Here is a 27824-nt window from a genome sequence, read left to right as displayed (position 1 = left end):
ACATTTCAATTAAAAAGGCCGTATTTATTGGGTATTTTTAACGCGCCTTTCCATTTGTGGCCTGAAACTATTTTATTTTAGGTAAATATTTATTTTTTATTTTACCGATTAAACAGTTTTAAGGTGTCTTCCTACAAATAAAATAAAACTAAATATTATCAGCCTTATCCATTTAGTTGAGTGGGTACGGATTACTTATTATTATTTTAAACTTAGTAATATAATTTGAAAAATTGTGATTTTCAACATCACAAGACTTAGATATACCTACCGTATCTATGTATTTTTCCTCTATAGATATATATTACTGAACGTAAATTTACTTAAAACATCGGTTATTTGAAGTTTAGTCAGGCTCCAAAATATTTCTTAAAGATATAAAACGAAAATTTTAAAAACCGAAAGTTATTGGATTTGATTCCCAGTAAAAGACTTGTGTTCGAAAGCAGAGGTATCAATCACATACTGTCCTATAACGTAATGATTAGACTCAAATGTGCCTGTCTCATTGCGGGAGATTATGAGACATCATAATGTTTATCCATAGACATGCTATCTTTCTGGCCGTTTGCATAATTAAAAGTTAAAACCATAGAGTCAAGGTGAGACACGGCATACGTTTTCAGCCCTCCTCAGTATTGTTCACGCGGTCGAATCTCGCGCAGCTTATTTTTTACGTTTAAGTGGTAGTGTTTAGTGAAGTGTTCGTGTTTATACTTAGTATTAGTGTGAGTAATAATTATGTTTAAATGTGGAATTATCAAATTTTTTTTTGTAATGATAACTTTTATAATTATTATTAAAAAGCCATCAATATCTTCATTTAAATCTATAATGTTTAAAAAAATCGTAGAATAACAATAATCTTAAAGTAACGACAATACATATCTTTTCCAACCGATGCATTAATAAATAAATTTATAAATTATAAATAAATTTATTAATGCATCGGTGCAAAAATAAATTTAAATAATTTTTACTCTAAAAATGAGTGACATATTTTAGTATATGAACCATTAATTATTTTTGTTAAGGCAAGAGGGTTTAGCCTTCTGTTCCTGTGACAAGTCGTCGATATTCGGGACAGGCGTACCGTACCAGCAAATGTAATTAAATTTTTAGTCCTGAGTCGTAGGCTTGACCACTAGGATTTAAATTACTTTGAAAAACTATTAAACTGTTAAATCAACAAAAAATAATGTACTGTACTAAGGTATAGTACATTATTTCCTGTTAAGAAAAACCAATAATAGATGATCAATTAACATGAAAATTATGAAGTGTTCAAGGTTTGCAGAAATTACTTGTATTTAGAAAGGTCTATTTTCCTTGTAATTAAACGTTTGATTTTATTATCTAAATTGAAGATCTAAGTCATAACACATTCGGTCACACTAAAACCTTAGGTCTAAATTCGAAACAACAAATCTACGTTATAGCAATAAATCTTACTCTTACTTATTTTTCTGGTCTATTGGTAAGTTCAATTTACCACTGCAGGTTTTTTTACCAATTTAAAATTGATTCTGTAATTCAAGTTAGCCATTATACCCTAAACAAGTAAATCCGAACATTACTTAAATATTTACAGAATAATGTTGCTATGTACCACGGAAGTAAACAGAGTAGATTGATAGGCACTTGTCGTGATAACCTCAGATAACTCTAAGAAAACCCTTATGTAACGCCACATCTAAAAACTTCCATAATAATGTGTTAAGATCCCCAGTGTGGTAAACACTTTTTAATTCCTTTCTATGCTTAATGAAATTCTACATTGTTCACCTTTGAACAGTTCGCCTTCGAGTAAAGTGTGATCCCTGCTGCCTCTTTTCAACACCGTACGAGCCGTACGACCTCTAAATTTCACCAACATCATCTTGATGGTTGGAGGTCTTCCACAGTCCGTTTCACAAGGCATTTTCTTTTGCGAACTAGCGAACTGTGGAATCGACTCCAGGTGGGGGACTTCCCTCAGAGATGCGACCTCCAAATGTTTAAAAAGCGAGTCTACTCCTCCCTCAAAGGCCGGCAACGCACCCACTAAAAATGGGTGTCTATGGGCTGCGTAGACTGCCCTTTTCGGTCGCCCCGCAAGCTCGTTTGCCCCCTATTATATTAAAAAAAAAAAAAACCTGATTGAATCTACCCCCCCCCCCCCAAAAAAAAGTAGCGTATAGACCCCATCTATACGCTACTTTTTTTTCTATATGCGCTCATACCACATGCAAAGAAAATACGTATATATACATATATATATATATTTTGGCGTCGGGACGTGACGACCCCATCGCCCACTGGTGAAATAACCTGTGACAGAGGTTATTTCATCAGCGCAATCAGTCAACCCCTTCCTAGTGGGAGTGCCATGCTGTTGCCTTCGGGCTTCAGCCAAATGGGCAGGCACGACCGGGGCAGTACCACTGTCTCTTAGAAAACCGGCGTGAAGTGATGCAATAGGCTCGCCTTATTGTACTCGCGTTTCGTGCGGTGAGAGAGACTCCCGGAGCCCATCCCCCCCTCCCCCATATGTAATATGAAGGTGCAGAAAAAAGAGAATCTACCCCAGGGGGGTACCACACGCGCTCGCGTTGGAGAATCCCCCTCTGGGCGTCCAACACCGGGACACGGAGCACCCGGTGGTGGACGCACAGGCTGCCCTTCGTATTCTGGGGGGGGGCAATTCTGCGCTCAATAACAGAAACAGTTATCGTTCTCGGGGCAAACGGAGCAATTCAACGCTCGCCGTGGACTTCACGAATGTTAGGGGGCTCAATTCCAATATCAACGCAGTCCACTACCATTTGGAGACTGCGAAGCCGGCCTTGCTCTTTCTTACCGAGACTCAGATTTCCTCCCCGGCTGATACTTCCTACCTCTCCTACCCGGGGTACAAATTGGAACATTCATTTGTGCCACGGGCGGGTGTCTGCGTGTACGTCAGAGAGGATATCTGTTCTCGTCGCCTCGGGACGCTTGAAGGAAGGGACCTATCTAACCTCTGGCTGCGCGTAGACTGCGATGACCATCCGCGATTCTACGCATGCCTGTATAGGTCCCATAGCGGAAATACCGAAACTGACCGACTCATTGAGCACATCCAAATGGCTACAGATTCCCTGCTCGAAAGGGTTCCTACCGCTGAAATCGTGATACTTGGCGATTTTAACGCCCACCATGCCGATTGGCTCGGCTCTGAAACCACCGATCACGCGGGAAGATCCTTTCACGACTTTGCTTTAGCCTACGACCTGACACAAATGGTCCCTGCGATTACGCGAATACCAGATGTGGATGGTCACAAACCCTCTTTGTTGGACCTTCTGCTGACTTCACATCCGGAGAATTATCAAGTCTCTGTTGACCCGCCATTGGGTTCATCAGATCAATGTGTGGTCCGGAGTACTGTGCCATCTACGCGCCCTTCACGGCCCCGCTTTATGGGTTGTCGCCGTATCTGGCACTATAAGTCAGCAGATTGGGACGGGATGCGGTCTTTCTTTGCGTCCTACCCTTGGGGACTATGTGCTTTTCGCCGGAAGCTCCAGATTCCGTCGCCGCCTCTGTCGCCGAAGTGGTTCTGCAGGGCATGGAACTCTTTATTCCATTTTCTGCGGTGCCGATCGGTGGCAAGTCTCAGCCCTGGTTTAAACGTTCTTGCAAGGCGGCCTCGCGTCGAAAGCGAGAATGCTTTAAGGCATGGGCGGAAGCGGCGAAATCTCGTGATGCCAATACCAGCGAACTTAAAACAGCATATAACTCAGCCTCCAGGTCCTTCAAACGGGAAATCACTAAGGCAAAGTCAGAGCACATTGCCAGATTTGGCGAGAGATTGGCCCAACTCCCTTCAGGGACTCGAGCCTTCTGGTCTCTCGCCAAAGCTGTCCAAGGGAATTTTTGTCAGCCCGCCATTCCGCCACTGCACAGGGAGGATGACTCTCTGGCCCACACTGCGAAGGAGAAGGCCGACCTTTTGGGCTGTCTCTTCGCGTCCAACTCGACTTTGGATGACAGAGGGAGATCACCACCGACCATTTCGCGGTGTGATTCTTCGATGCCGGAAATCACATTCCAGCAACGTGCCGTGCGCAAAGCACTATCTTCCTTGGACATTCATAAGTCGAGCGGGCCGGATGGTATCCCCCCAATTGTGCTGCGTACTTGTGCTCCTGAGTTGGCTCCGGTCTTAACGCGCCTTTTTCGGTACCTGTACTTGCTCGGCACTGCCCCGAAGTGCTGGAAGACCGCTTCGATACATCCGATCCCAAAAAAAGGCGATCGCTCTGATCCGTCCAACTATCGCCCAATAGCTATAACCTCCTTGTTCTCCAAAATAATGGAAACCATTATTAATAGCCAGCTCTTGAGGTATCTAGAGGGCCACCAGTTGATTAGCGATTCTCAGTACGGCTTTCGTCGTGGTCGCTCAGCTGGTGACCTCCTTGTATACCTTACACATAGGTGGGCAGAGGCAATTGAGTCCAAGGGGGAGGCGCTGGCGGTAAGTTTGGACATAGCGAAAGCCTTCGATCGGGTGTGGCACAGAGCACTGCTCTCGAAGCTTCCAGCCTATGGGCTACCCGAGAAATTATGCGATTGGATCTCCAGCTTTCTGGCCGATCGGAGCATCAAGGTCGTCATCGACGGAGCATGTTCCGACCTTAAACCCGTGAACGCTGGGGTCCCACAAGGCTGTGTTCTATCCCCGACCCTGTTTCTTCTGCATATCAATGATATGTTGCAACTTAGCAACATTCATTGCTATGCGGATGACAGCACTGGGGATACTTTTTACACTGGCCGGGCAGGTATTTCTCGGGCAGTTGTCGATGAGTACGGGAACAAACTTGTGTCTGAAGTCGAAACTCTACTACGTGGAGTCTCAGACTAGGGCAGACTAAACCTAGTCCAATTTAACCCCAAGAAGACACAAGTTTGCGCGTTTTCCGCTAAAAAAACACCCTTTGTCGCCACTCCTCTTTTCGAAAACACTCTTCTTAAAGCCACAGCCAGCATTGGAATACTTGGCGTTGACATATCGAACGACGTTCAGTTTCGCGGTCACTTGGAGGGAAAGGCTAAATTAGCCTCCAAAAAGCTTGGTGTGCTCAGCAAGGCGAGGCGGTACTTCACTCCGGGCCACCGCATGCAACTATATAAAGCGCAAATTCGGCCCCACATGGAGTACTGCTCTCACCTCTGGGCGGGGGCTCCCCAGTACCAGCTCCTTCCACTTGACCGTATACAACGCAGAGCGGTTCGAATCGTCGACGACCAATCCCTCTCCGAGCGGCTTGATCCTTTGGCGTTGCGTAGAGATGTGGGGTCACTCTGCATCTTCTACCGCATTTACCATGGAGAGTGTTCAGAGGAGTTGTTCGGATTAATACCTGCAGCTGAATTTCATCATCGGACGTCGAGACAGAATACGAAATTCCACCCGTATCACCTCGACGTCCGCCGTTCCACAACTGAGCGTTTTTCAAGGCAGTTTTTGCCGCGCACCACCACTATGTGGAACCAGCTGCCCACTGAGGTATTTCCGAACCAATTCGACTTAGGGTCCTTCAAGAAAAGAGCGTACCGATTCCTGAAAGGCCGGCAACGCACTCGCGAGCCCTCTGGCATTGAGAGTGTCCATGGGCGGCGGTATCACTTAACATCAGGTGAGCCTCCTGCCCGTTTGCCCCCTGTTTTATAAAAAAAAAAAAAAAAAAAAAAATACGACCAAAAGATTCAGAAGTCTGTATGCCTGTTACGAAAATTATATTTTTATGTATTTCCCCCTATTACAGAAAGATAACAACGAATCTCCACTTACTATGGTCCTCTACCTCTCTCGCTTCATCCACTTCCATGACATTCATCATGCATGCATTGGTTACTACTCTTACTTTAGAAAATTGATGAATATTAATGTTAGGAAATGTCGCAAATGATTTGGTTACTCAGTTGTAACCTGGTATGATGAATGTATATCTTCTGTCCATCTAACAGATTGTTTCGGTCACATGAGCGCAGCTGAATACAGACATTGTACTCATTAACATGTAAATATGTGCTACGCGTGATGCTGTAATCACTACTAATTATTTTATATAATACCTACAGGATGACCCAATTACACGTCATTAACACGTTAAACAGTCTTTCGGGTTGAAGTTTTATATAAACTAAAAAAAATTAATTCCAGTAAAAAAGGTGCTCCAACGGTCTGGGCGTCAGATTCTTGAACTCGTGCTGGTTTTCTCACGTATTCATCTGAGTCAGGAAGTAATAATTGCGCTCATAAATATTAGTCACAATCGGTGTTACTTCCACGACTTAAGGGTTAAGAGAGCCTCACCAGGAAAGAGCGAGTTGGTGTCGCCTTGTACCAACAAATTATTATCGTGAACGAAACATTTTATTTACTTCTTCTATGTAATAGTAAGATATAGAAACAACGTCGGTTAAGAAACACAATTTCGATTCGTTAGTAATAATCATAATAGCCTTTATCCTAGTACATAAAAATGTGTATTATAAACGCTAATAATTAATCGGCAAGCCGGTTAATTTCTGTTTTACAGCTTGGACATAGGCGTCCTGTAAGAGTTTCCACTCTTCTCGGTGTCTAGCTTTACGTAGCCACATAAAGCCAGCTGATCTACTTATATCATCTTCCCATATTTTTATTTGTCTTCCTCGTTTTCTTTTGTTATAGCGAGGGAACCAGTCCGTCGCTTTTTTGATCCATTTATTTTTGTCTTCTATCAAAATGTGTCCTGTCCATTTCAATCTTTTACTAGAAGTAACAGCATTTCTAAACTTTATTGTATTTTATTACTTCTAGTTTTTAGTAAAACTAGATTCGTAAGTAGGTAGGTATATAAAATTGTTTCTCCAAATCCATTTTACACTCAATATTCTATTCCAACGTACCTATTGATAGTTTTGCGCTGTAAACTATACAAAACACGCTTTATTTACCTCGATTTAGTAAATCACTGACATTATTGTAATAGCTAAGTGACTACTTAAGTATAACAAAATAGAAGATGATAACCAATTACTATTAAGTACTAGAGGCTTTGTCCAATCCATGACATTTACTAAAACGTTATTGCTTTTACTTCCCGGGTAGGTACTACTTCTAAACATGAATTTATTTGATTTACATAACTCGAAGGTTTGACGTCTCTATCAACTAAATATGGCAGTCTCACTGACCACGATTACTAATAGAATCGCAATTGAAACGTCGTCTTATTATAACTTAAATTTATGATCCGTTATTTTTTAATTATTATTAAAGCTTTATTTAATCCATACAACAATTGGTTAGTTTATATTCCTTAATATTAGTATTAGTTAAGTTAGTAAGTTTTAAACAAAATTAGATTTATTTTTAATTTTTTATGTCTAGTTTTTGTATGGCCCCTTTTAGGGTAAAAGCCTCCTCCATATTTTTCCATTTCTCTTTGTTTTGAGCAACATTCATCCAGTTTTCCCCCGCTAGTTCTACAATGTCATCTGACATGATGATGACATTATGATCCGTTATTGAAGTTTAATTTAAAAGACTAAGAAAATTTTTAGGATTTTTAAAGAAATAAACAAATTATGATAATGATAATAGCCTCACTTTAAGTTCGTTGTGTACGTGAATGATTTTTAATAAGTTGTCTTGACTAAGTGTTATTAGAAGTACTGACAATAAAATACAACCGAACCTTGTAAAATATATAATTTATGTGCTGAAATAAGGAAAACTGAATTATCAATTATGAGTTCACACTTCCCGCTTTGGCTGGACCAAACGAACAGTTATGAATAATTTACTAATATAATGACCAGTAGGTATTGATATCGCTGAAGAATAAGATAAATTTTGTGAAGTGTTTGTTTTGAAATTACCTCGTTTTGCCTAATTACTGCGGTGCCATACTACTGATTTTCATTTGAAACTTTGGTTGTTTATTTTAATTCTAACATTGTGAAATTAATATTAAGTTTGTCAGTTAATTAGTAGGTTTGTAAGGAATCATTTTTAGAATCACTTAGCCAATTTAAAAGGTTCCATTACCAGTAGATCGGGCATCTGTTGTATTGTATTTCTTGATTTTGACCTTTGAATTCCATATTCTCTCTACCTGCAGCTTACATTCAAATTTTTAGAACTTAGAAATAAACATTATGCCATCGTAGTGTAATAAAAATAATAAGTAATTGGTGTCTCAACTTGGTGATTCAAAATGTCCGACAACGATTGTTGCTTTCCAAAACAGTTGACGGATTCAAAATTATGTCTGTCATGTACATACCACTTGGATTTAATATTATATGGAGTATTGAGTTTAATCGTAGTGTCAATATTTATTTATGTTTTTTATGGACGATAAGTTTGTCGCAGGTAAGCGTTTAATCTCCCAGTTATTATTGTTACGACAGCCGTTTCTAATGTCAATAAGGACCTGAAGCACAGATTTTATTTATTTTGTTTAAAATAATTAAGTTTTTTTCTTAAAAATAATAATAAGAGAATCTTAATTTAATCTATACATAAAAGTAACAATTACATCAATATTTTTTTAAATTAATATAAAAATTTCGTGCATAAGTTTTGAAAAACTTATTTTAGCGGCGCAGATAAATATAATTAAGCCACTTACTTAAATAATTATGATAATATTATTCATCATCTAGCATGTATAAAACTATAAAGATTATATACTATAAGTCACTATAAGTCACATTACAACCCAAAAGCTGAACAACTGCCATATTTTTTTAATCGATAACGCGTAACCCTCGGTCCACAATGACACTATTGTGTACAAAGACGATTTAACGTCTATGTGTTAAAAGATTAAGGCCTGGACGATAATCCGAAGACAAACACTACTGTAGTGACCTTTTTCAAAAAGGTTCTGTCCACAAGTGTGATAGGAAAGATATTTTTTTTGCTTATTTGGTGGTGCGGTGCGTTTCCTTCTTCTTTGGTAAGCACGCGAGGACACGCAACAAAATACAGATGATTTCCGTTTCTATCATAATCAAATGCAATGTTCGCCTTATTCATTTTTGGTAAAAATGTTACCAAATACCACCCCGTAAAAATAACATCAACATTGTAAATAAGCAACAGGCCCATTTAGTTTTTGATGTTTCAAAAACAAATGAACAGTTAATGAAATATAAATAAATGAAATAATATAAAATAACATTCTACATATTAATGTAGAATGTTATTTTATTACTTATTAACTCTGCTCTTGCAAATTAAAAAATGCAATTACTACTTGGTAACTGTATATATTATTCGGAGTTAGCTTATTTCTATGCCTCTTCTTATTTGGAAGTTGTTAATGCATAGGGTACACTGACGTTTAGTCTGATCATTTGCAACTTCAGTTTAAACATAGTGTGACGTTCATGATATATTAGTACCCAAGCGCTGGCTATCAGAAAATAAATTGTCTAAAATAGATGGAGGATTTGTGGAGAGATTTATTAACTATTAAGGACATGTCTGTGACCTATATGTATGAAATCCGTATATTTTCAGGTGACTATGAAATAATACACGATGACCGACCGAGAAAATGACATAGAACCTTATGAAGCTGTAGCAAAAGGACTAAACTCGCCTGAAATACGATCCAATAGTAACATACCATTTGCCGACGAAGCTGTTGAATTAGAAAATGTCAACGATCCAATACGACCTAAACGCTTCAAAGACGTGGAGAAAGGGGAACCAGAAAATCCGAAAATTCACGCATCCGACTTAGGAAGTGTTCACACACCAAACAGTGATACAATAGTAGTTGACACTCCTGAAGGGACTCTGTACATAACTCTCGATCCTGATTCTTCCAAGTCATCTAAGCCTACAAGTCCCAGTACACAGTCAACTGATCTGTCGACGCCTAGTACGTCTAAAGCGTTTGGAGCTGAAGAGTCAGATGCTTTGATAACATCTGAGTCAGAGGTAGAACAGAGAAAGACGAATTTGAGACGGAATTCAATATCGATGCCGAATATAGAGCTACTGCGCCAAGATTATTTGAACAATACACAAGGAAATGTGAGTATTATTCAATTTATTTTACATTGTTTATACATTATGTCTCGTTTTATTATTCTGTCTCTAAGCATTTACTGTCAAGTTTATTACCATGGTCATGTAGTGTTTAAACATAATTCTCTTAAACGTAATTCATGTCAAACTAATATGAAAACTGTTTTGAAACTTTTCGTGCTAACATTTCGTTAATAAAGTATTGAGTTAACGTAAAGAACGGTAACATTTTTCATCATGTCGTAGACTGTTAGAAAGACTTGGTTGTAAGCGCATCATACTATAGTCATATGCCAAAAATACACACCAACATTTTGGTCATAATAAATACATAATAATATTTAGTCGTATATTTAATCTAGCACAAAATTTCAACATCGACCTACTCAGTAACGTGTTACTATTTATCTAAAACGATAACAATTTTGATAAACAAAAGAAATAAAATCATCAGTAGCATAAAGATACTAACGGCGTAATGTTTAAGTTTGTCATATCATTATTTACATTCGTATTAAATGTTACATATATTGATGCAGTGACCCAGTGTTTAAGTGTGTGTTAGGATTTTTAATAATAAACTGCGCACATTACGTATCCTTGACACAAGATAAGGGTTATCGTTAAGATTTGATCGAAGATTTGTGTGAGATCAGGTGACTAAAATGAGGGTAAGAAAAAAGCCTGATTTGAGGATAGATATCCCGTCCTACCCTCACGACTATGTAGAAATGCCACCTGAAACTAAGAAGCTGATACACGAAGCTAACAGAACCCCAAATGACATACCCTACATTGATGAGGGGTCTCCGTCACCAAAAGTCCACTTTCAAGTTGGGAGTCCCGACTTTACGCAAAATCAATACGAATTTCGAACATCAACACCGGAAGTCAAATACATAAGTGATTCTAGTGAAATACAAGATACAAAATCTGAACAATCCAGCCCAGTTCTTAGGCAACCATTTAGAAAGACGTCAACATCTGTACCAGCCGATTTGCAAGATTACGGGCAAAATACTATTTCAGGCAACAATAATGTAAGTTATATTTAAAGAAAAAACTTTTTAACCGGATTAACGTTATGTATTATTATAAATTTACAATTATTTGACATAATTTTAAATTTATCCGACGTTTCGCGTGCTTTACAGCGTGCGTGGTCACGGTGACTGAAGACAAAAGGTGTTGGATGTCAAAAAAGTATCACAGCTGTAGAGAAAGTTGCATTATCTGTATTTATTTCCCCGGAGTTGGTATCGACTAATTATAATAATACATAACTTTAATCCGGTAAAAAGTTATTTCTTTAAATGTGTAAAGGTTATGTTAATCAAAGACAATAGGTACTATGTAAGTTACAGTTGAAACTGTTCCCCGGATCCTTGTCTGCGTTTTCGTTGTACTTTTTGCAAATGTATTTATGTATTTACACGTGAACCAACGTTTGGTTCTTCAATTTCAATAGTATAAGTAAAATGTGATTTTTAAGGCACGTTTGAAAGCGAAACTATTCTTTCTCCTAGAATGGAACTCAAGCCATACGCTCGATGCGTAACAAAGAGTCTAGGCGTCTAAAATATTATAAAAGCATCGAAATAGGTTACTGTAATCTTTATCTTGCGACTTTTCGAATACAAATAAAATTAGCCTAATCAAACAGCAAATATGCATTGTTCAATGACCCTAATCCAGTGTCTGACGTCGAGATAAGATTACATATACTTAGAGAAAAACTAAGAAAGTGCAAGAGTGTCTAGACACACTGCAAAATAGTTTTTTTTTTTAAAGAACGGGGGGCATACGGGCAGGAGGCTCACCTGATGTTAAGTTATACCGCCGCCCATGGACACTCTCAATGCCAGAGGGCTCGCAAGTGCGTTGCCGGCAATATAATTACAATACACGAACTGCTTATTCGCATGTACCTAATCGATAAAAAGGCTTTAAAATTGAGTTGTGGTTGATATTAATGTGTATTTTTCTATAACCTTGATTAAGTACTTAAATAGCAATATTTCTTGTGAATATTCAGCATAGTCAATTAATCGAGTCGCCTAGGGTCCTTCAAGAAAAGAGCGTACCAATTCTTAATAGCCAGCAACGTACTTGCGAGCCCTCTGGCATTGAGAGTGTCCATCGGGAGCGGAATCACGTAACATCAAGTGAACCCGAATAATTAAATTTACTAGCGTAAATCTATTTTTTTCTTTAAAATAAAATTATCGCACATCACGTACACAAATGATTAAATTAATAAGAAACGACAGCAGTGAAGCACGCAAATAGGAATTTGATTACTTTAAATTCGACTTAAATAACTACATAATAATAAATTTAATCGAAGAGTTATTGGTTTTAAGAGAAGAGCACATTTTCAAGATGAACATAACAAATCAAATTTATATTAAATGTATTCAATATTTTTCCTTTCGTCACACCTAACGTCTCTACTATAAAGGTGTTTGTCTGACACTGAATCTCGACAAAGATTATCTAAATTACTAGACATCCTGTTGGGGGCACCAATCTTTGGGATTAATATTTTTATTAACTACTTATTGCATTCGTTTTCTCATGTCTATATGACAGATATTCTGACGGAATAATACAATAAAATCTTTGACAACATAAAGGTTACCAAGAAAAATATACCGTTACCAGAGAATTATCGCGACATTGATCCTTATCTATCTCTCTTTTCAATAATAATTTATATTTATATATAGATATATTTGACCCCAGAGTTGGTAATTACCTCACTCAACGAATACGTATCGCAATACAGCAAGGAAATTTCTATTTACCTGTTATATGACATAACTGATAAAAAATTACATCAAACACAAAGGTTAGCATTCGTTGAATATTGTTTGTTTAAATTAATCTTGATACATAAAATCTACCAGCTAAAGTAATAAGATTTAGCATAAAGTACTGCTTTAATAAAATAAATCAGCGATTCAAGACCATTGCGCGTCCCATCTTCCCGATCCCACAATTACAATTGTCCGTGATCTTACCAACGTGCTCATTTTAATTTTAAAATGGTCCAATGCTCATACCTACTTCGGTTACAAACGCGATGTATTGTGTTTTTGAAATTGTGAATATTTGTATTCCATATTTGTATTGTGAAGTTTGAAAAACAGTTTCAATTCGGTTGCTAAAATCGTAAAATGTTGATTAAAAGTTGAAACGCCGTTTCATGTCACGGTTATGCGCTCTTTGAAATAATATTATAACCGTATGGTTAACTATTGCAATTAGCAAATTTATCAATTTAAAAAAATGGTGTTTTCTTAGAAAATTTATGAATTGTTTAGGTGTCTCATTTTAAAATGGATAACCCATCCCGTTTTAATACATTTGCGCACACGTTCAAATATCGATCACCTCTATGGATAGAATCGGACTCAGACTTAAGCCGAAGTAGTGAAAATAGAAGTAACAGCGACGACAGCGTTCGTAGCGACAGCTCTGGAAGTATCAACAATTACTTGGATTCTAAGGTTAGATTTGTTGAAACCGTGAAAACAATGGCAAAGCCAGAAGAATTGTCCAATACACATCTTATACGCATGCAAGTGCCTCACAAAGCTTATTTAGTCTTCTTAGAAAATTTAGTCTTCTAAATTGTATCTTAGAGTAATTACGCTGTGTTTGAAAGAGACAGTATAAATTTCCTTCAAAAAAGGTTTTTGTTTATAGAAAATATGTCACTAAATACCAAGTACTAAGTAATACTTTACAGAAGTATATTAACAACATAGAATTAAATATAACAACATATACAAACTGATAACAAAAAACTAACTTACATGATATTGTTTTATATTTAATATGATGTAATAAATAGCAAATTTTACATCAGGTAACTTATGTGTGTCTTTAAGAATTATTTAAAAAAGCGCTTACATTATGAATACAACTGTATGAATGTTAACAATGGCAAAAGATTTTTATCAAGATAATGAGTTATAGCTGTGTCACTGTGTTTATTATACTTTATCTTGATCTTAAATTATCTTACCTTAGGTCATATATAATAAGAGTATACCTAGAAGAAAATATCTTATATTATAAAGGATGGAGGATTTTATTAGAACCTCAGTAAAAGAAGTATACGAAAATTTAGTAAGGCTTCCTTTTTCAAATTACGTCAAGCGAGCAACGCCGAATATGAAAAGTATAATATATAGGTAAGATAAAGAATGTTACAAACACAACGCCATCTAGTATTCGTGCTTGAAACTGTAACTATTTGATTGAGTTTACGACTTTTTTACTAGATGTCGCTAGCAAAATTCAATACTGAAAACAATAATGGTTCGTTTCTCAAATTAACTACTACCTATCGTCTTATAGTACGACGTCCCTTCAAATATTGGCGCTCATTATGGCTTCTTTAATTTTGGAAGCTGCGCTTCTGAACAATGACTTGGTGCCTTAACCAAACCATTGCCGATGATTCTTTACGACGTGCGTTTACGGCCAGGTCTCCTTCTACTGATATTATAGCAAAGAATAAATAATATTGATTATTACTTGCAAAGTACTTACCAATTATTAACGTAATGCATTTGACTAATTTTAATTAGCTTAGACAGTATTGAATCAGAATTTGTAACAGTGTATTTTGTACTAAGTCCCTACTGAGTACAAAAATACACTCAATTTTACGGAGTACCACTAGATACGTCTAAAATTAATTGCGATATCTAGACATACGACAGACTGCATAGTTAAGTACTGTAATTAGTTAATTGGCTAAATTTTGCACCTCAGTTGCATGCAGTTGCACAATGCGAGCTGTAAAATATCATAGAGATTTGGATTGTATACCATTAACTAAGGTCGGGGTTTTCAAAATCAAATCTTAAAATCCAAATTATTCAATTTTAGATCACGTATTGTATTGACGTCAAATGACGTAAGTTAATGTCCGATATTAAGATTTACAATATTCCTTAAAAAATAATTTTTATGACTTTCTATTTTACGATTTTAGTTGTATATAGTTTGATACTTACATGAGAACCTAATAAACCTCCTTTCATTACAGATCCCCGAGCACCATCAGAGTACAGCCTCCGGCTTCAGCGATGGCGACAACACGCAGGATGAAAATAACGCTCACTCGGACGAAGAACGAGCCAAGTTTGTACAATCTTATTTCTTAGAATAAATTAGTCTTAAGAAATTATTATTCATCTGCTTAAATATTTAATTGAATACTTAGTATACGTAAGGTCGGTAGGGTTTGCAAGCCGTGGGAGTGGTCAGCTAATAAGGAAGTGCATCCGACCATTGACCTGTTGCGAAATCACCGCCCTTTGTGCATGGATCGCTCATAGTAAGATCTTATAGAAATGTTACTTGCGGGTTTTGAGATATAGATTTGGCTTTGAAATTGCGTAGCCTCCTAATGGATAGGTCGAACATTTTTATTGATAATTTTCCTCCGACAAGTAATCACCCTTTAAAAGTTCCCACGACAAAATGATGCGTTTAAACATTTCATACGTATGGATTGCATCATTATGTATCATTCAGTTATTGCTGTTGTTAACGTACTTTTGCGATCAGGTTATTGTAATTAACCACCCGTACGAAGTGTAAATTAATTAGATAGATATCTAGTAGTCGTAACTTAAATTTTATATACTTTTACACTTGTTGATGTGGCGGTAAGGAGTAAAATCAACATCTCATGCACCGGTAAGTAGGAATTGACAATACATTAGTGTATGGAATGTTTAAGCGCATCTTTTGTTGTTGCTGTTGTTAACGTACTTTTGCATCAGGTTATTGTAACTAACACTCTAACTTTATGTAGAGTTAGATAAATATCTAGTGGTCTCAACTTATTGATATACTACAAGTTTTATTCTTCTTGATGGGTGGGTAATGTGTCAAATCAACATCTATGTGCACCGGTAAGTAGCAATTGACAACACATTAGTGTATGGAATGTTTCAGGGCATCTTTTGTTGTTGATGTTGTTAATGTACTTTTGCATCAAAAAGAATTAGATAAATATCTAGTGGTCTCAACCTATTGATACAAGTTTTATTCTTCTTGATGGGTGGGTAATGTGTCAAATCATCATCTCGTGCACCGGTAAGTAGCAATTGACACACATCGCAGCCATTACGAATGTATGATTGCAGGATCCGTCTTGCACTTGAGGTGTTACTAGGTTTGTTATACGAGTTTGGCTATATATATTTGACGACTAATTGGTCTAGTGGTTAGTACCCCTAACTGCGAATCCATGGGTCCCGGGTTCGATCCCCGGCTGAGACGAACATCCATGTGATGAGCATTTTGGTGTTGTGCTTAGGTCTTGGGTGTTTAAATATGTATTTAGGTATATGTCTATCTATCTATAATATGTATGTATATCCATTGCCAAGTACCCATAACACAAGCTTCACCAGCTTAGCATGGGACTAGGTCAATTGGTGTGAATTGTCTTTAAAAAAAAAGACCATAAATCGTGTAAAAGCGCAGTGTTGGCCTATGGCTTCAGCGTGAGACTCTTATCCCTGAGGTCGTAGGTTCGATCCGCGGCTGTGCACCAATGGACTTGATGTGAGCATTTGCTCGAACGGTGAAGAAAAACATTGTGAGGAAATCAGCTTGCCTTAGACCCAAAAAATCGGCGGCTTGTGTCAGGCACAGGAGGCTGATCACCTATAAGAAAACAATTCAGTTAAGTTGAGAAAACAATTTTCACACATAAGTTCACGAATAAAATAAACAAAGTCGGCCTCAAGTTACTCATTCAGAGAACGTGATTTTATTACGTCAGCTAAGCAGTTATCGACTTGTAAACATGCCTGTTTTTTATCCAACAGCGAAGCCAAATAGGATGGTTATGTGTTTCCTATAGTAAACTTTGATATAATATATTACATAATGTTGGCGTATAATTATCATGTATAACGCGAGTGAAATTTTCAGTACCCAAAAAATAGAATTACTTTACTTACGAACATAGTATTTACAAGCTATAAAAATAGATTGTAGCGACAAATAATATGAAGTAAGTACTTTCAATGAGTGATTAATTAATTTACGAAATTTCATTTTGAATTTAATCCTTTTTATAGTAAATTAGTTGTGAATACTATAGTAAATGAATATCGCGTAGAAATAAGATGTTTCAGACTCAATAGTTTGTTTTGAAGTGCACTTTATAATTACAATATAACAGGTTAATTAGATTTTTAATGATATAGCGATTAACCTCAATTAGAAATGTCTCGAGGAAAGTATAATTTATCAACTAAAACACAGTGCAATTGCATTATAATGGGATAAAAATAGCAACATAGCAATTCTGCTATTTAACAGCTATTTACGATACTCTTATAGGTACAGGTATTATTTAAGTATTTTAATTTGTAAGAAAATTTTATTTTTTAAACATTTTAAGCTTTATTCTTTACACTTTAGTAAAATTCCGGAGATAAGAGAAACATATTCCTTACATTTCCTTTATAAAAATAAAATTGTATGTTGAAACGAATGGTTAACAACATATCGATAACATTATTTAATGCCTTACCTCAGAAAGTCTCACTGCAATTAAGTGATTATCCCTTACAAACATAAAACTGTCACTTCGGTCAGTCCGCATTGACGTGCGCGCGCGCAGAGATTTCTCGCTCCGTTTTAGATCCATAGATCTTGAAATTTGTTTGTTTAACCAAAATCAAAAATATATCTTATATAGATATTTAGTAAATGTTCTGATTAATTTTAATATATTGTGAATTAATATTAAAATTTTTACCTACGTTAATTAGTTAACTTGAGTTCACACAGGTATTTATTCTCTTTACCTACGTACCAATGTATACGCCGTCAAAGTAAGAACATTTTAGTAACCAAAATTAATATTAGGACAATTAAAAAAGAAGCATGCAAGTACTACTGTGGAAGTCGTCTACCAGGTCACGACATTATTATTGATTTACTTCAATCCAGTACTTGTTTTTATCATTCATGTAAATATACTATGTTAATAGTGATAAGGCAGACAGTGCTTAGTGTAGTCAAACAACTATTCTGTCTCAGTGTGGTATAGTGAATAATTTACTAACTAATAGTTGTCTTCGTTTATTAAACTTTTATGATTTTTTACCTGTTTTGCCTAATACTTATGTCAAATCGTTTACATTGACATTTTTTATCTTATATAACAATCTTAATTACTACGACGATATTTTTTTTATAGAAAATTCATAAAAATGTGTTCGACATAGTCGACGTAGTAGCTGTGCTTCTAGTAGCTTAGTTTGTAGCCCTAATCAATGCTATTACACAAAAAAATAGCATTCGAATCCTTAGTAATGTCATAGTATTCATTCATGATCGAAAATCAAAATAACAAACAAATCCACACCTATATATATAATCTTATACAAAATATAATTTAATGCGATGTATTAATTATGAGGTTATCTGCTACAAGTTCAAGAACATTCTACGTTTTGCAAATCCTATAAACCGGTTATGACTTGTTTACGTGAAGTAGCACTTGAAAAGATAATGAGGAAACCCTAACAAGGTGTAAACTAAAAATCAAGATGAGAACTGTGTGATATTGTTCAAATTGTTTGTTCTTGGGTAAATTTTAACAGAAGTTTCTGGCATTATATATAATCGATTTATTTGTAACACACAAATATACAGTATTAATAATATAGAAATAATACTTAAATGATGAATAGAAAAATTAAACAAATGAAAATAGTTTGGCGCCTGTGGCAGTGTACCTTTAATGCCGATAGCATTTAATTTCTGTATTGCGATAGTTATGCGTCGCGAGAACACCAGCTCTGGGGTCACTGGTACTACATATCTACTAGGCACCAACTTAAATTAGCACCTGTGCGCCTGAGTTTCAAGTACACCCCTCCAAATTAGATTGTAGATTTTGGATAGGTGCACCTACTTTGTTTGTATAATACATTTTGATGATTTTATCTTACCCAGCTACCATAGCATATTTTTTATTTGTTCTCATTGCATATAAATCATTGTCACAGTCGACGGTGTGATGACAGTTTCAAGTATAAAAACTGTTGAACTAGGACCTAATTAAGAATCAAAAATTTTGAACCGTAATATGAAATCTACAATTATTCTCTGTAAACTAAACGTTGCTTAGAGGTGTTTTACATTAAAAACAGTAGATATATGATGACTGTCTTTTGTTTATTTTGTATTAATTATATTATTTTGTTTCAGAACCCCTCTCAGGTCCCCGCGTCGTAAGCTACCACGACGGTCGCGGTCTGAATTTAGTATGGATGACGAGGACTACTCTCCAAGCAACTCTGTTACCTCAGTGAATTCACTCGCCAGCTTACTAAAGGAGAAACTACAGGTTATTTATATAAGAAATTTTTATGGTAAATAACGATACGAGCTAATACTTAAACTGTGTTTTTTTTCCAGAGACAAAACTTATATATAAATAAAAATCGGTTGTCTGTAAAGTCGGTTTACTGACGATAGTTGAACGTGACAACGTCATAAAAAAATATTGATGGGATGGTTGCATTTAAAAAAAAAAAAAAATTATTTGTTTGATAGGTATTTTGTATGGATATAGAGAAGGAGGTAAATGGAAATCACAATTGAATTGATCAAGTTACATTTATTTGTACGCATAAATACAATTATGTCAATTTTAAATGGAACGCCTCAGAGCGTGGTAACGCCTCAGAGCGAGGTAACGCCGCATGAGTCATGTTTTTTCGTGCGTGCAGCCGGCTCCATCGAATTATAAGACGTTGTCACGTCAAAAATACAGCCCTTAATGTAGTGGTCTGCCCTGGGGGCTTAGTCGTAAACTTTCATGGCTTCGGTTCACGGCGACAAAATCTAAGGAATGAAGCTTTTGCGTATCGAAAAATAAAAGATCACTTTCTTTTTTAGTAACTTCTAGTAGTTTCACCTAATGACTGCCTCATTAAAACACTTAAACGTAGCTTACTTAAAAACACTCAATAATAATCAGAAATTGCCCATGGAAACAGGAAAGAGTAATGTTAAAGATATTACTATCTATGATGTCTAAAAATCTACAAACAGCGAAAAGTGATTTATTTATACTACAATTCAGGTATTGTGTGAATTTCACCTTGACCCGAATACGTCAAAGAAAAATTTTATCGAGCACAGAAAACGCAAAATAAGACAACTTACTAATAAATAAAACTTGTAATAACATTTAATATAAGTGCACACGCTCAGTTGGTTTTTGTTCGAAAAAAAAAAACAAAATCAAAAATCATTTAATCATGTAGGTAACACATTGTACACTTATGACGTGTCAGTAAAGAAATACAAATTAATGCTTCTAATTTTACATTTACTGCCAGTTCTCAAATCAAGGGCGTAGAACGGAAGAGAAGAACTGGCAATAAACTCTCCGCCACTCTTTTTAATCGCCATGTTTTTTACACAACGTTTGTAAGGAGCTGCAACCATTAAACCATGTTCCACATGACATCTTAAGTAATTAATAATAATAACATAAATTAAAAACAAAGAGTTGTCCTCTTCAATATCTTAACTGCTACTATTGAATTCCAGTTATGCACTATAAAATGTTAATTGCAGTTAATAATAAACGATAAAATTATTAAGATTTATGTCATATCGACAAACTTCATTATATTGCGTGTCTTAAATATCATCACGTTTTATACTTTAGGTATTTAAAAATTGTTTACAACCATTTTTGTTCTTATTCTTTAGTTTATTGAAATGGTGTAGTATAGATAACTTGATCATACAAATGTGAGAGCAGAAATGCCCTCACATTTCTGCATTGGTTTTAATATTATTGGTGTTATTAATTAATAGTTCATATTTTTTATACAACATTTTCTTTTGTGCCAGACACGTGCCAAGTTTCTGATCTAACCTAGACGCTGGTGTAGTGTCAATGATTCTTTTCACTATATACAATTCTTAATTACTAAAATCTCGAATACGGCTGGAGTATATCGACAATTTTTAAATTTATTTCTTGAACTCTGACGAAAGTTTTTATGGTGAGAATAATTGGAAAAATATTTATATAAAACTGAAAAGTATAGTATTTAGAGTTTCCGGAAACGCGTTCAGTTTTTTTGGGGCAGCGTAGCATAATGTTCTATATTATGCCATATAGCTACTTCAAGCGGAGGCTAAGTAAAAAAATCATGTTAAGACAAAATTAATTCGCGGAGGCAGCAAGGTTATAATAAAAATCTCTATGATATCAAAATCAAAGAATGCAACCATAAAGTCCTTATACCATGTTTAACTTTCGATTATTGTTTGCAATTACAGAGTATTCCCCAAAAGATGCGAAAGAAGCCCACCGACTACAAGTTGCGCGCCTTCGTTCTCCTAATGTTTCTAGCAGTCGCATTTTTCATCGGTTTCGCTTATACGCTGTATCGACAGAAGGCGCTAACCAAGGCATACTTTGAGAGCGTACAGTTCAACGAGGGGAAACGTTTAATCAGAATATTCAATAGAGATGACATCGAGATCTTGAGAGCAAGCTTAGGTAAGTAATCGTAATTTGTAAAATTCAAATTCTTACATATTATTTAAATGTGGGTCAAAGCAAACCTTTTCTAGTGTACTGTGAGAATCATAATTTAGCTTTTCGTTTTTAACACTAAATTGAGAATATTTAGATGGATTTGACCCGTCCTTTCACAGTCTACCTCAACATATTCCATTTTAATTTTCATGTTATATTTTTATTATTTTATGTTTACCGTAATTGTCACGTATTTTAGAATAACTTATACCGATACAATAGCAAATGCATTATTTATGCTGTGGTGTACTTTAATAAATAAATAAATCTACTAAACAATTTTTCCAGCTATAGGAGTGCAGAACAAGAAGAAGTCATTCCCCTGTCTGCCAGAGCACCGACGACCGGACGGATCTATTTGTTTAGAGTGGCAAGAAGACCTCCGCTTCTATCTTAAGTGTCTTCCACACGATCCCGGAGTCGATAACACCACATGCTATTCCGTACATTGGAAGGCGCTTCGCAATGGTAAAACCTTTATCTCAAAGTTGCTAACTATTCTTCTGAAATAAGTTCTTTAGGTTTAGTTTTAAGTAGTAGTAAGTTTCCAACTATATAAACTTAACTAATTAAAAAGAGCAGTGTTGGCCTAGTAGCTTCAGCGTGCGACTCTCATCCCTGAGGTCGTAGATTCGATCCCCGGCTATGCACCAATGCACTTTCTTTCATACATTTAACATTCGCTCGGTGAAGAAAAACATCGTGAGGAAACCGGCTCGCTTTAGATCGAAAACGTTGACGGCGTATCAGGCACAGCAGGCTGATCACCTAAGTGCCTATTAGATTAACAAATGATCATGAAACAGAAATCTGAGGCCCAGACCTAAAAAGGTTGTAGCGCTTCTGATTTTTTTTAAATTTTTTTTTGTTAAATTGGGTCACCTGTTTAGGCCTCGAAGTGCTTCGTTTTTAAAAATAAAGCAGCGACTGAGAAAAATTTGCTCATTTCTAATTAAAAAAACAAGTCAATGCAATACGTATCACATGTTTTATAACAATAACATCTTAATAACAACCTGTTTCAGATCTCGCGCCAATGGACTGCTTTGATTGGGGTGAAACCAAAGTTCATTGGTACGGCGGAGGACAATCCGCTAACCTCACATGGCCGTTGGACTCTGGGTCCATCGACTTCACACCTTTTATCACTGGGGACATGCAGAAAAATCAGTTTGGCAACGTCCTGACTCGTTACCTTATTAACTCAAAAGGAGCGGCTATCATTATCGATGAAGAAACACCGCTTTACCTCGCAGTTAACAATAGAAAAAAACAAATTTGCGTCAAGGCTCAGTTCGATGACTTCGCTTTTGCTAATCAACTTACAGAGTTTCCAGAACTTAAATATAACATATGTACATCGCTGGACATGAAATCATTACATTCGTCCATCCACAGCCATAGCAGAGCGCCTTTATGGGACGGCTTGAAACCAGCTGATATGCAGACATTGGAATCCCTTATTTCTGAACCCGTCTGGCAAATTGCACCTCGGTTCAAACATGAACTACAAGCTGAAACGATCTCAAAATATACGGAAGATGTAATAGATCTTGGTTTTCTGAAACAAGGCCACGTGCTAATCAACGAGTTTTGGCAAAATGAAATTGGCGACTTTACCGTTGACACGAGCCGATTTAACACTTTGAATACAACAGTGGATAAATTACATCGACGGGGCTTTAAGGTCGCATTTACAATACAACCATTTATTAGTACTGAAAGTGGAAACTTTGCTGAAACTGTGCAGAAAAGGCTGCTTATAACGGAGAGAAATGGCGATAGAAAAATACCTGCCTTGACTCGTTTTAAGTCGGTAGACAGCGCTGGGGTCTTAGATGCAACAGACCAGAGAGCCCATGCATGGATATATGACAAACTTCAGATTGTTATGGATGAATATCATATAGATTCCTTCTTTTTCGACTTGGGGACTGCATATGATATGCCTCATTACTACAGGTGTGAGAAAAGGTTAATTAATCCGGACCAATATAAAACAGCGTTTGTAAAAGCGTTTGAAAAGAGTCTTAACATAATTGGCGTGTCATCTGCGGTTAGTCTGCCAAGACCTCCCATATTTGTCTCTTTGCCACCGTTTGAATCTAGTTGGGAGGCTCTAAGGTCTGTTATACCGACGATGTTAACCTATGGCGTGAACGGGTATCCCTTTATCATGCCAGGAGCAGTGGGAGGAGACATCTACTGGCCGGGAAGCGAGCAATTTCTACCTTCAGCTAAGGGGTCTTTGGACTCAAATGCAACAAATGCTACCCAAGAAAACGGTATCGATTTGCCAGAAAAGGAATTATATATAAGATGGCTGCAGATGGCGACATTCCTGCCTGTGATGAAGTTCACTCATCTGCCCAGTAAATACAACGATGAGCGAGTGTTAGAGATGGCCAAGAATTTGACTATTTTAAGACAGAAACTTGTAAGTTTTATTTTTTATTTTATTATAATATGTCATATTATCATAAAATATGACTTATTATAATTTTCATTATTATTATGCTTGGACAGAAATAACAGATTATATATGAATCATACATCAATTTACTGATATGCTCTGATATATGATTTAATACCCATATGTTTTTAACTAATAATTTTAATCTTGCATGTGTAGCAAAAGGTTGCGTTTTATACAAAGGATATTAAATTATTTTTGTCTTGTACGCATGAACTTTTTTGTATATTTCGAGCGCATGTATTTATTGAAATAATTGTTTCCAGATAACACCCCTATTACTAAAGTACAAGCGAGAGGCTCTAGAAGAAGGACTCCCTCTAGTTCGGCCTCTATGGCTTGGGGCGGGCGGAGAGGCATCTCTACTGGTCAGGGACGAGTTTACTATTGGAGATGAGATTGTCGTAGCTCCCGTGCTATACCCTAATCAAACTACTAGAGAAGGTAAGATACAGATATGTATGATTTTATAATAAATATCAAACATATTTGGAGATGATTGTGAGAAAATATTTTTATAATAGAAACACCTGTCAATAAACTGGCTAAGTAGTTTCAGATACATTATATCAGTAAAGATAGATAAATTTAATTTATTATTTTCTATATTATGAATATGCGTGTAATTCATAAATTGAATAAAAAGTGGCAGAAATCAATTTCACCTTTTTTAATTTTACGATAAATATTCCAGTGTACCTCCCAGCGGGGCTATGGCAAGATGGCATCGACGGTTCCTTGCGAAAGGGAAACAGATGGATGCACGAGTATAGGGTACCCATACATAGAGTGGCTTACTTTATAAGGAAACCTGACGATATGAGATTTTAAGAGAGCACATAGAAAAGGGCAGACTGTGCTGTGAAAGAGTGACCTTACCAATGTTAAGAACTTTCAAAGACAAAGAACTGTCTGAGCGACCTTTTAATACAGTTTTTTTAAGTATATCGAAAGCGATCTCTTGGTATAGTTTAGTTGATTTGAGTAACAAATTTCTTGCCAGTAACGACTGTAGTTTTGAACCTTATTAAACCATGAAAATAGAATGATATCCTTTACTGATGTATTGGGTCATCCTAATAGCTAGTATTGCATGATCGTTTGCGATCAAATACTAGTTTAAATGCATATTCAGAAACTCAGTTTTTAATAAGAACAGCTGATGAATCCGAATAAGTTCATAAATAACACATTTTGAAGCAACTAGCGACATTTATTTGTCGAACTTTTGTTCGAATTCAAAAATCATTTAATCATATAGGTAACACATTGTACACTTATGATCGTCAAAAAAAATGTTTACGAAATGCTTCTAACTTTACATTTGTTATTGAGGTAAATTTCTTACAATGATAATCGATAAAACGGTTAACCTATATTGTAAACAGTTTTTCTAGTACCAATGAACAAGTTAGATTTAGAAGAGTGTAAGATTCTATAAAAATGTTGTTTTTAAAAAATTGAATCACTATTTATAAAGATTAGTAAAAATCGTGTTCATTTAATACGTAATAACCTTTATATTTTAAGTATATTAAGGTATCTATTATGCACAATACAGTACATAAGCAGGTAAATAGGTTTGTTCAGTACTATTTTATATAGCATTTAAAGCTTAATATAATGGCGTTGTTTTAGTTTTAACTTAAGCTAAATAAGATTTTGACATAATTTTTTGTGCATTCTTATATTCGTAATATCATTTTTAACTGAACTATCCCTTTCTGCCTAATTATGTTTATACTTTGATGGAAAGAGATGGAATATGTATTTATTTTCTTGTTACCTGTCGTTAAAAAGTACAATGCTTGTATATTTGAATTGTGTTTCTTCGCTTTTATTTGTCTACCCTAAGTATTATTGTGTGCTAACAACAGAAACGTTGTTATGTCAAATAATTTAAATCTAGTCTACAGCGTTATTGGAATGTCATTTAGAAATGAAACGGCTGTGCTTATAATAGTTATGAACACCTAAAATATTAAGTACATAACAACTATTAAATTGATTTCAAATATATACTTATACATAATATATATGTATGTATAATATAATTCTGTGGCAATAGGTCAGAATATGATATATGCAATTTCATTACTTTACAGGACAAGCAATTAAATTATTAAAAAATCTTGAAGGCTCTATTAAAATATGAAACACTCGATATATGAATGATTGTACTTGTCTGATCTATGAACACAGAATTATATACAGTTATAAGTTCTAGTTATTGAGGTAGATAATATTTTTAACCAAAATAAGTTTTATTTAAACCATAACAAGTTATTACAAAGTCTCAACATACCCTTTTTTAATGCAAATTAAATTTTTAATCAATAACATACTCAAATACCTCCTCTGTAATCCTTCAACTTGATGTTGAATATGTCCATCTCGTTGACTCTTGTCAAATCAATTTTGGAGTTATATCAATAAAATTGTGTAAATTTTTATTTTCACTGTATTTATTAGTATTAAAAATTTATAGTAAGTATTAAAAACAATCTAAGATTGAGTGTAATTAATCCTTAAAACATAATAACTCCATAAAGTTAAATAAAAAATAGTTTGACGTTATTAAGACGAAAATTATAGGTAAAATAATATATGGAATAAAATTATTCAAAATGTTTATTGATATATTTTATTGTAGTTGTTGTGTGGTTGTATTTTTTATTAAGATGAGCTTGATGATAATTTTTGTCTAGTATTTATATTTAATTATACCCCGTGCCAATTTTTTTGTATTTTAAATATATGACTTGCTTTGTTATTTTGTATTTTATTTACTTTATGTACACATACTAAATTACGGTGTCAAAAAAACAAAACCATAGGTATCACCAATTGTTTTCAGTATATGTTCTTATATATATTTTGGTGGATATTGATGTGTCCAAATGAATTTAAAAGTAGTATAGTAGTAAGTTTATCGGTAGGAAATCCTTAGACCCAATCTACTTGCCAATAAGAAGCAAAGTTATACAAAAACATACTGTATACAGAAAGCCAACCAAGAGGCTTGAGTCACCGATTTTTTATTTGTTCTCAAAAAATTCTTCTTCATTACCTAATTTTTAAATTTAAATTTATAAATTTATTCACACCTTCACTAAAAGGTGTGAGTAAATTTCTCTAAATGTAAATGTAAACATCTTATTGGTAGTTAATAAAAAATCCATAATTTTTGGGTCCATGTTTCGTAGTTTCTTAATTTTTTTAGCACTACCGACGCCATGTAAAGAAACTCTATATAGTTTCACCCAAAGTTACTTTGTTTCCCTAAAATGGATGTAGCAAATTTTTAAAAAGAAGTATTACCTCAGAATTGTGACTTAAGAGTCATAAGTATATTGCGTATTCATTTTTTATATAGAAAAGGCCGGAAGTTCTTATGAGACATTTTGATGTGATATTTTCACATATTTATTTACGGCACTGAAATACAGTTTTTTCTAATAATTTTTTGTTTGAGTTAAAATTTCTATCTCTTGATTAAGATATTGCCGCAATTCAATGAAAGTTGCCTAGAAATTGCTTTCGTAGTAGACTTAAAGTAGAATCTTACATCTAAAGGAAATAAATAAAACACAATTATTTTTTATATTTTATTTACTTTAATCTCTTATACATCACCAAACACGCTGAATGGGGAATAGCGA

At 35.3% G+C, this 27824-nt stretch overlaps 1 protein-coding gene across 5 annotated transcripts; it reads left to right on the top strand.

The window, feature by feature from the left end:
• The first annotated feature begins 631 nt into the window (after window positions 1–631).
• LOC125050351 (myogenesis-regulating glycosidase) lies at window positions 632–26935 on the top strand. Of its 5 annotated transcripts, XM_047650121.1 has the most exons (10): window positions 632–728; window positions 3772–3776; window positions 9554–10072; window positions 15132–15226; window positions 19331–19469; window positions 21428–21650; window positions 21978–22157; window positions 22715–24126; window positions 24429–24606; window positions 24857–26935. In XM_047650121.1, the coding sequence occupies exons 3-10, from the start codon at window positions 9572–9574 to the stop codon at window positions 24991–24993; spliced, it is 2865 nt and encodes a 954-aa protein (XP_047506077.1). In that variant the 5' UTR covers window positions 632–728; window positions 3772–3776; window positions 9554–9571; the 3' UTR covers window positions 24994–26935. The 5 variants fall into 5 exon arrangements, with proteins under 5 accessions (XP_047506077.1, XP_047506078.1, XP_047506079.1 ...); XM_047650122.1 differs by lacking the exons at window positions 632–728; window positions 3772–3776; window positions 9554–10072 and adding an exon at window positions 10532–11106; XM_047650123.1 differs by lacking the exons at window positions 632–728; window positions 3772–3776; window positions 9554–10072 and adding an exon at window positions 13125–13578.
• Window positions 26936–27824: the final 889 nt, after the last annotated feature.

Source organism: Pieris napi, chromosome 6, assembly GCF_905475465.1.
Source record: "Pieris napi chromosome 6, ilPieNapi1.2, whole genome shotgun sequence".
Classification (NCBI taxonomy): domain Eukaryota; kingdom Metazoa; phylum Arthropoda; class Insecta; order Lepidoptera; family Pieridae; genus Pieris; species Pieris napi.
This window is presented reverse-complemented; position numbering and strand designations above follow the sequence as displayed.

Bases quoted from the DNA above. Each gene is read 5' to 3' on its own strand.
- LOC125050351 (XM_047650121.1), top strand. From the start codon at position 9,572: ATGACCGACCGAGAAAATGACATAGAACCTTATGAAGCTGTAGCAAAA. The intron at 15,227-19,330 runs GTTTGTACAATC...ATTTTGTTTCAG, and splicing joins TCGGACGAAGAACGAGCCAA to AACCCCTCTCAGGTCCCCGC. The intron at 19,470-21,427 runs GTTATTTATATA...TTGCAATTACAG, and splicing joins TACTAAAGGAGAAACTACAG to AGTATTCCCCAAAAGATGCG.